The following is a 10358-nucleotide window of genomic DNA, read 5'->3' on the forward strand; positions in this document are numbered from 1 at the left end:
ACAACACACCTTCAACCAAAGGCGGAGCCAGGATTTCATGTCAGTGGGTTCTAAATTTTTAAAAAGAACAACGATCTTAACCTAAAGTAACAATTATCAAATTAACGAACAAATACAAGTATTTAATTCAATAAAAATGGTGAATTACTTAAACATTATATATATAAGCATTATCATTACAATTGCACTCAACGAGTTGTCATATTTTGAAAACAATCAATGATCATATCAATAGGTACACTTTCAAATAATTCATCTTCTATATAACAAACTAAACAATCATTTAAAAAGTCATTGCCCATTCTACTTCGGAAGTCATTTCTAACGAACTTCATTGAGGAAAAACCTTTTTCCACTGTTGCAGTAGCCAGGGGTATTATCAAGCTTAACTTTAAAGCAAATAAACAAGTCCCTGTGTCTTGTGCATATTTGTTTTTACCAATGCCATCGAAAGATCTCCAAGCCCTTTCAAATTTGAGAAAGCGTTGTCCTCTTTACTTACATAGTAAATATAAGTGTCTAGATCAAAACTAATCTCTTTAATCTTGGAAGCATCAAATTCATTCAGATAATACGTTGCAAGCTTCATGATCTTTTTATCATAATTTATAAAGGAATTATCGGGCCTCAAACTAGCCATTCCTAGAAGTAGATCAATATTCACTGCATTAAAGCTATTGTTAAGTTCTAAAAGCTGCAAATCTATAACAGCATAAAAAACTTCCACACACAAATGATGAGAATATGTAACACTTGAACTTTTACGCTTCGACTTTCCAAGACCATATTTCTCATCCATTTTAGGGATCATAATATCATTCTTTTCACAAAATAGGTATATATCTTCTACCAAAGAATTCCATTTAGATTCCCTCATCGATTGCAATTGTTTCTTTGCAAGATCGACAAGCTTCATGGCAGTAACAATATCTTTATCTTTTCGTTGCAGAGCCATATTCAAATCATATGTAATTTCCAAAATCTTTAACATCAAGTGCAATATGTAGATAAACTCATAAGATTTAATGTCTCCCACTAGACTTTTTGCCATTGCTTTCTCGTGATAATTTACCCCCTCATTTTCAAGAACTTCAAGTACATAGACAATTGATGAGAATAAGGAAATGAAGTTATGTACTGTCTTAAAATGAGATCTCCACCTAGTATCACCTGGTCTTTGAAGTCCGAGTTCCTGGTTTAATCCACTTCCTGTATGAACTTCACCAAGCATTAATAATTCCTCTAATTTTTCAGCTTCATCCCCTTGAAGCATTTCCCTGCGCTTAAAAGAACCTCCAACATTATTTAAAACATTATAAAGAATGTCAAAAAAATTATTCACATCATGATGTTTTTTCGCAACAGCTACCAAAGTCAATTGCAATTGATGAGCAAAGCAATAAATGCAATATGCCGAAGAATTATCTTTCAAAATCAAAGTTTTAAGGTCATTAAGCTCTCCTTGCATGTTACAAGCTTCATCATAACATTAGCCTCGTATTTATGATCGACTCAAAGAATGGTCTATAAGCAAAGAGTAGACTGATTCGTTCAATGACTTTGCAGAAGTGTCTTTAACATGAACAAGACCAAGAAATCTCTCAATAAGCTTACCTTCTTTGTTGACATACCGCAGAACAAAGGACATTTGTTCCTTATGAGAAACTCCTTAGATTCATCAACCAATATTCCAAAGTAATCCCCATTCAAGTCTTCAATAATTGCTTTCACTCTTTCTTTTGCACAAGAATTTACAATATCCTTTTGGATATCTGGAGAAGTCATACTATTATTTTTTGGAGCTTTTTCTAATACAACATTTTTTACCTCTTCTTTTCTATCCGCATACCACTTTAAGAGATTTAGAAAATGACCTCTCCTGGTAGACTTTACCCCTCATTGTGACCTTGAAAAAGCATTCCTTCCTTCAACAATTATCTTACCACATCAATCGAAGCATTCAAGCGAATCTGATACTCACCTTTGTTTTTTTGGATTTCTTGTCAAATGAAGCCAGAATAGATTGGTTTTGATTCATTAAATCTTGCATCATCTTGAAACAACGAACATGAACACTGTTGGTTTCACCAAGATGCTTTTTCAATCTTTCTAAAGCTTTATTTCAACTTCGAAAACCTTTCGTTGTGAAAGAATCACTTACTTTCCCATATCCTCCAATCTCATTTTTAAACAAGTAACAACATAAGCAATATGTTGCATCCTTTTTAATGCTATATTCTAGCCATTGAGAATATGGAGGTTTTTAAAACAATTTTCAATTAAAGTGACGCGGTGTTCCTCCAAAATCTCTTATTGGAAAAGTAAAATAAATAGGTTGACAAGGTCCCTTTTGTATATAATATCTCCTCACTTGGTCACGTATATTAGGAGATAATTTTGAAATTTGTGTTCTTTCAGCTGGATCGAATTTAAGATCCAAATTGGTTAACACTTTATCATCATCCAATGCTTCAACAAGATCAACAGGCGATGCCAAACTTGACAAAGGAGAGGTAGGAGCAGTATTTGAATGAGTTTGAGGCTTGAAAAAAAATTGTAATCATATTGACTCTTTCTTAAAAATCCTAAAAAACCACAAAACATAAATTATGTTAATGAGATGTTAGTCATGTGTTTGAAAACATTACCTTAGATATTGTTATTGTAAAAAACTTAATTTGATAATACAAAGATTTGAGTAATTTAATTTAAAGTTCTATAATATTGTTAATAAAAGATAAATATTTTTTTAAAATTAAAATTTTGAACATTTTTAGTATAATCTTCAATATTGTTTGAAGTGAGATTAAAATTATTAAATTCAACATTAATATTTTGGCACCTAAAACATATATTTTACTAGTTTCACTATCATCTTGAACCATTAATGCCATCAAAAGTTAAAATTTTAAAAAGCAAACAACAATTAATTTAATATTATCAATTATCAATATGTTGGATAATAGAATCAAAGATTAAAAATTAATTTTTGAATAACTAATTGTACAATGTCAAAACAAACGAATAAGGAAAAAATGAAAAGGGAGAGACAAGAGTACACACCGGAGGCCAGATGTTGGATAGCAGCAATTAGATCAACAATAAAAGTTAGAACCCTAACTTTTGGAAAAATAATTGAGTTAAACTTTTTGAATGTGAGTAATAGTCAGATATTGTAGTTTCAGAGTACGATACAAATACTATTTTTCTTTTCTTTTTTTTATTTAACAATTATTTTTTATTTATATAAACCCACCTATACCGATATTCTATTATTTTAAAATATAAAACGCATTTAGAAATTATTAAAAAAAAACAGTGGGCCTATAGGGATTCAAACCCAAATTCCGCGAGGGTGAACGATTTCGATGGGTGCACATTGACCACTGGGCAAACGCTTCAGTGTGCTAAGATCAGTTTCGGGAGTTCTACTCCCCCCAATTTGATTCTGTAAAGTCGTATGGGTTCCTTAACGCCTTGGCTATCTACTCATGTGATCAAAATCATAATTCGAATCTCTCATTCGTTAGCAGGTCTCCCTAGACCTTAATGACTCCGAATTCGTTCAAATTTGGACTGGGCTAGGAATTCTCAAGTTACTACGAAAAAGTTTTATGACCCAAATTCTTTCCCCGATGGCTTTTCTATAACGACCGGAACAAGTCATTACAAGTTTTAATATTTAGATGATTTTTTTGTATTTTAAAATAACAAATAAAAAAGAGAAATAGGATTGAAGCTCATAGAGAGAGCCATGTCACAATTTTCTTATTCAACTTTATTTGAGCTCTTGTCAACACTCCCTCTGGCTAACTAATCAACATCCAAGAGCCCTCTTTATTGAGTCATGCTTTACTACAATAATAATACAAGGAAAATAAGATTTTAAATATGAGTAGGGGTTTCATAAAAAAAAAGGTTTATGAATTTATAGGGACAAAATAGAGAAATTTTTAAAGAAAACATAAATAGTTTTCTGTACAATATAATAGTATTGTTGAACCTTGGCTAATAGTTAATATTATTTCACATAAAGTTATAATAACTAATTTGCATCTAAACAAAAATACAGACTTGCAATAATAAAATTTTATAGTTAAACACAAAGTTACAATAACTAATTTGCATCTAAACAAATTACAGACTTTCAATAATAAAAAAAAATATAAAAATTCAAACTAAAAAAGTTACATGGAGAAAACATAAACACATAGATCTTCCTTAGGACCTTATAGTAAGAAAATAAATAAAAATAGAAATGAATCAACAGTCAAGAGTCCTCTTCATGGTGTCAAATTAAAGCATAAATTTGATAAGAGAATAATGCTACAAAGAACAATGAAAATCTTGAATTGAGATTTCATGAAACAAAAAACTTGTGAATTTATAGACAAAAATGAAAGAATATCCTAAACTGTCTTAAATTTTATAATTTAATAGTTGGAGGTTATGAATATGAAAAATCAAAAGTCATGGAATTAATATAATTTAATAGTTGGAGGTTGATGTGGGTTGGGGGTGGCATAAAAAATGATTTTCCTTAAAATTTGAAATATTTTTCAAAACAATTTTTTTTTTTTTTAAATAATTATCGGGTGGCCTGGTTGGGGTGGCACCCGGGGGGGGGGGTGGTGCTGGTTTGAGGGTAGGAATAAAATATATTTGAATTTTTAAAAAAAAGAAAATTTAAAAAATTTAATTTTTTTTTTTGAACAAGGAGGGTCGGGTACGGGGTATGAGTAGGGTAAGAAAAAAAATAAAAGGATGAAGTAGAGTTTGGAAAATGTTTTTCTTAATTTTGGAAGGAAAGTTATTTTCCTTAGATTTGAGGAAAATGAGTTGATTTGGAAGGAATCCTTAGCCTGGTGGTGTTAAGTGGAATTTGTTGTAATGCTAATTTCACAAACACAAAGAATTGATCCCTGAATTTCACAAAGATGTGGGAAATGTGGGATGTTGACATCATGAGTTTGTGATTAAAAATGTAGGTTATGAAATATATGTCCAACCCTATTGATATTTGTTTTCACATGTTGGAGCCAGAAGCGGTGGGTTTTGTGGAACCCCCGCCTGGTTCTACAATGCTGGCCGTGGGTTTGACATGAGCACTGATCCTTATGCTTCAGTAACATCTAACAATAATGTATTTCTTCACATAAAAACCACTTAGGAGATGCACCTTATTTCAACTGAACTCCAGAAAAAAAATTCCTACCAGTAAAGACTCTTTGGACATGTTCAGTTGTCCAGGGGTGACACTTTCTCCCTTTTCCTTCTGGTGCACTGTATTTACAAGTCTATATCCAGTTGTTTAAAACTAGAAAAGTTAATCCTGAATACCAAATACAACGAGTGATATAATCTATGAATGTCATCAATTACAAACTTATCATCACCATCACCATCACCTTTCTCTTGAAAACTAAATTTCATTGTCTACTCATTCATCATTAGATAAAAATTGAGCACCTAGCCAAATGGTAGGAGTGACTTTTCATGTATTTGGCGCAATATCAACTTGATTGACACAGTAAATGCAAACCTCAAACATGGATATTAGTCTTATGAAAGAACAAACAAATTTCATGTATTATGCTAATTGTTCATCATTGAAAAGGGCTAAATAAGTGCTTACAAGGGGTATAAAGCTGTGCTAACTTCAAATAAGAATAGTTAATTGCTATATGTATAACTAAAGCTTAATAAATAGCAACTACACCAACATAATCAGATAGAATCCAAGAGTGAATCCACATCTGGTGTTATAATGATACGCTTAGTGAGCTCCCCAATGTTAGAGCAATACTTCTCTTCTGTATTAACCGCAACAACATCCTGGGCAAACGAGCAATCCATACCTGGAGAAAGCTGCAGTCCATTTTGAGATGTCAGATGCCAATAACAATGCCCGCATAGATTTCTACCAATAATGCACTTGAATAAATTAGTGTTTTCATAATGAACAGTTACAAGATCAGTATTTCAATGTGTTAAGCTATTTACCATCAGCATAAAGGGTTTCTCTTTTTTATTTAAAGGTTGTGGGATCAAGTCACTAAGGGAGCAAAAAAAGGTGGGAGCTTATCCGCAAGGACAAATAATCTGACATGTATCTAAACTAACATATGCCTTAAGAAAATCATATAATGAAGCAAACTTACATTAAAAAGGGTTTCACCAAGCTTCAGCTTAACAGCGCCGCTTTTGTACACTAACATTTTACCCATGAATCCTGCAGGTAACTCATTTAAACTGCAGGCCTTAGCTTTTGAAGGCTTTGAGCTGTTCGCCATCTCACTGCCTTCTGTTTTAATAGATTGCTTCAACATTGGCAGGGTTGGTAATTGCACCAAGAACATCTTTTCCTCCAGATTCTCCTCCTACCAATCATTCACGTAAGGATTCATGGAAACTACTTAGTAATAAGTTGAAGTCAAACCATCAACCAGTTTACTAACCATTAGACCAAGATCCATTGCTGGTTTTATGGAATTCTCATCATAAGTCAAGCTTCGGGAAGCTTCCCCAAATTCTTCCTCGTCAAGAAGTTCTGCAGGTACATATCAATGGTAATGATCTTCATATTAAAGAATACGAAATATGCAAATCACAACCAGAATTGGAAAGAGATCAATTGCTTAATAAGTTTTTCAGGCATCAATATGAAGTGTTCTTTGTATTTTTTCCTGAAAGATGGCGATTTGGTTTTCAAAGCATTTGTTGAATTTACCTGGATTTCCTGAATAGGGCCTCCTCACGGGAAGCGTTACAGGATAGTTGGTATAGTAATCCTGAGATATAAAATGAGAGACAAAATTTCAGGCAGAAGAAAGCTTACATGGAAAATGAGGGAGAATTCAGCCAAGGAAACTAGAAACTTAATACAAAAGGGCAAATTCTTTAAAACCAACCCATGGCTCGGTGTATTCCTTCTGCACTCGCTCCCCACCGATACCACCTGCAGAACCTGCTTTGTGTCAAACAAGCTGCAATACATCCATATAGCAGAAAGAAAGTAAAATGATTAGAGAAAATACTTGCCATCGGACATTGATCCAGAAACCTTGTTATAATGGCCATATGATTTCAATGAAGATGATGAACCTCCATAACCAAATGCAACTTGAGTAGGTCCTAGAAAAATTCAAGGAAGAAAAATTCTAAGAATTATCATTCTGTTATTAGTAGTATTGATAGCAAGAATATTGACAAACAACACTTTCCATAAATCATAACATACATATTTTTATTGGTCATTCTTTACACTACAAATGAAATAGATGTTCCTAAAACCATTAAGAAGTAAAAACTAGGGATGCCACGCATTTCATTCTATTCAATTTTTAACCAGCCTCGCATAAACCCAATCCGTCCTGCCCCACTTAAGTTATTGCTGCTACATACACAAAGTAAGTTATATTGTCATTAAATTCTTGGCCGACATTATAGACCAGCATAAAATATCGAATTTGAAGTCCAAACTAAATTGTTAGAATACCATGAAATTTGTTGAACTAACGAGAGATACTAATGATTTTACTTGAACAAATTAAAGGCAAATGTGAATTTTGCACATTGATGTTGAAAGAAAAGTTGAAACAAGTTAACGACCTCTGTTTTATCACATTAGGACTTTAAAAATTTGACTTTTTCATCCTCCTGAAATCATAAATACTTACTAAATCTACTAGTTTGGCCTTATCAAACAAGTTTTTGCTCATCACTGGATTTTAAACCTTTTTCTCCAAAATTTGAAACTTTTCACTTGATAGTTTGTGCAACAGAAAAATTATCAAAGTACCAGCCATAGCTAGATGCATATAAATCATTTCCTAAATTTTTGGCAGGTGAAATATAAAATGATACAGGGAAGAAAACTTGTATGTTATTTGAGAATTTTATCAAACAAGCAGCAGTAGAGCACAAGAAGGGAGGAGACGCCAACACGCCCCGCACCCGCATAATTTTAAAACATTAAGGCTTTGACCCACCCCGCCCCATACCCACTTAGAGACTGCCCCACATAGCCTTAAACCCGCCCCGTTGCATTCCTAATAAAAATGTAAATTAATTGATTAACATACCCCTAGAGGGAGGAAAAGGTATTGAATACACTGAATTGTTAATTTCCAATATTAGATGCTGGGACCAATCAAATCGTAGATTTGAAACTTCAAAAGGGTATTGCTTAGTGGTGGTCCAATCATTTAGATAGAAAACCAGAATAGCAATGTCTAATTGTAGGTAGTATTATTTATTTTATTATTTCCATAGGTTATAAAATTTATCAAGGACAGAAATCAGAATGAATATAATCTAACTTATAACAAAAATATAAATAACAACAGAGAACTTGTTAATGGGTTATTGGATTTTCAGATAGTAAACCATAAATTTCGGATTTATTTTTCTAAAAATAATGAAGAGAGGCAACAGAGTTTCATAGTACTTACCTTTCTTTTCTACTTTATGTTTAACTTTTGCAGAAGCTTCCTACAATTAATTAATTAGAATGAGAATTAAGAATGAATACATTTAAGTTAGAGGATAAACGAAATCATTAAAATGACAAAATCATACATACATTGAAGCGCTGCATCAATTCCTCTGCTTTAGCGGCATCACCATCAGCTTCAATGTTTTCTCTGCAAGTACCAAAATTACGATCGAATAAGAAAAAACTGAATACCGTCGTTTGGGGATTTCAACAAGTTTCAGAATATATATAATTACGGTTTGGGCAGAACAGTTTTCTGCGCTCTACGAGGAGGACCTTTCGGTGCAAATCTCACCTACAAAAATCATCCATCAATCAATCAATCACACATAAAATTAATTTGCAGAAAATATTGAAAACTTTTTACCTTTCTAGGTGCTTTCGTTGCAAAAGAATCTGAATCCATGATCACAAAACAATAACAATGCAAAGGTTAATTGGGAGAAAGGTTTTGTAGAACGGCTAATAGTAGGGTTTAAATAACTTTCTTTTTCATAATTCTGCGGCCTCTTTGCTCCTTTACATAAGTGTATTGTTTAACTTGTTAACCATAATTAGAACCTGTTTGGCCCCAAATAAAATTTGGAAAAAACTAACTACGTAATTTGGCAAATTTATTTGCCAAGAATCCAAGTTCCCAAATACTAAAAAAAATTTGAAAATCACTCCAAACTTTTATATTTTATAAGGTTATTTTTTATCGGAAAATATTCACTATAAATAGATAATACAAATTTATGGATATTTTTAATAATTTTTAGAACTTATGGGTATAAATTATATTTATTTTTTTGAAATAGCCAAATATTATTGGGAAAACTTGGGGCCAAACACATGGTTTAATTTCACCAAAAACTTGGCCCAAATATTATTTGTCAAGAATATTTGAGAACTTGTGGCCAAACTCTAGCTTAGTCGTGGTAACACACTTCTAACACTTAGATATATAAAATAATAATAAAATTCATAAAATACAAGCTATTTTTATTTATATACCAGTTTTTAAGAATTGAAAGAGAATTATTATTCATAAGAAATTACCCAGTACCCACTCAGAATAAATGTTATTTTAGAAATATTATAAACTATTTTTCACATATTATTAATATTTAAATAAAAATAACAAAAGAGTATTATAAGATAAGTTGGACTATAAATTAATTATATGGAATTTTTTTAGAAATCTTACTTGGCTTACTAAAAATTGACTTCTTTTACGGTTTGTCTTCATTGTCGTTATTGGTCACACCCTTCTTCAACACCATTGAAATAACAAACATACATTATTGAAGCAATTGAGACAATCACCAAGACATATTAAAAAAAGGGACAAGAGTCTGAAAAAATACTTCAACATCCCGACTGAATTCATTTTTTCGAATTGAAGAGGAGATAAAAATAATATAAAATAAAATAAACATGCAATATATACAAGTAATAAAATGAAACGGTAATACAAGAATTGGCTTAAAATTTGCCTAACGTTGATATATACAAAATACTGAAAAAAGTATAATTCAAACTTCATTCGACTAGCTTCAATGGGAAGCAACTCCATGTACCTGTAAAGACACTTAGTAAAAGTGTTAGTACTAAATAAATATGAATAAAAATAAATGAATCGAATAATAACTTAAAAAATAAAAACCCGTCTTATTAACATGGAAGACCTTAAAAATCGACGATAATTTTTTCATCAGCCAATTTTAACATATAAAGAATGGGGAGGACTCCAAAACCGACGAAGAGATTTTCTCATTGGCCAATTTAACAACTACTCAATAATGAATTGGCAAAAATAATTAAGATAAGAAAATAATCCAAAGTAAATATAAAAATAGCATTAACGGTGGGTTTGCAA

General features: G+C 31.7%; 2 protein-coding genes across 2 annotated transcripts; both read right to left on the bottom strand.

Annotated features, from left to right (window-relative positions):
• Positions 1 to 391: 391 nt before the first annotated feature.
• LOC125817296 (uncharacterized) lies at positions 392 to 1785 on the bottom strand. Its single transcript, XM_049496837.1, has 2 exons — positions 1632 to 1785; positions 392 to 1365 (listed from the first exon to the last, which is right to left on the bottom strand). Exons 1-2 carry the CDS (start codon positions 1783 to 1785, stop codon positions 392 to 394), a joined length of 1128 nt encoding a protein of 375 aa, XP_049352794.1.
• Positions 1786 to 5522: 3737 nt separating this feature from the next.
• LOC125817288 (uncharacterized) lies at positions 5523 to 9004 on the bottom strand. The gene is made up of 10 exons (XM_049496831.1): positions 8865 to 9004; positions 8734 to 8792; positions 8585 to 8645; positions 8454 to 8493; positions 7042 to 7134; positions 6912 to 6958; positions 6731 to 6791; positions 6459 to 6550; positions 6162 to 6380; positions 5523 to 5868 (listed from the first exon to the last, which is right to left on the bottom strand). Exons 1-10 carry the CDS (start codon positions 8901 to 8903, stop codon positions 5728 to 5730), a joined length of 852 nt encoding a protein of 283 aa, XP_049352788.1. The 5' UTR covers positions 8904 to 9004; the 3' UTR covers positions 5523 to 5727.
• Between the last annotated feature and the right edge of the window lie 1354 nt (positions 9005 to 10358).

This window comes from Solanum verrucosum, unplaced genomic scaffold, assembly GCF_900185275.1.
Source record: "Solanum verrucosum unplaced genomic scaffold, falcon-dt-bn FXZP01000258.1, whole genome shotgun sequence".
Classification (NCBI taxonomy): Eukaryota; Viridiplantae; Streptophyta; class Magnoliopsida; order Solanales; family Solanaceae; genus Solanum; species Solanum verrucosum.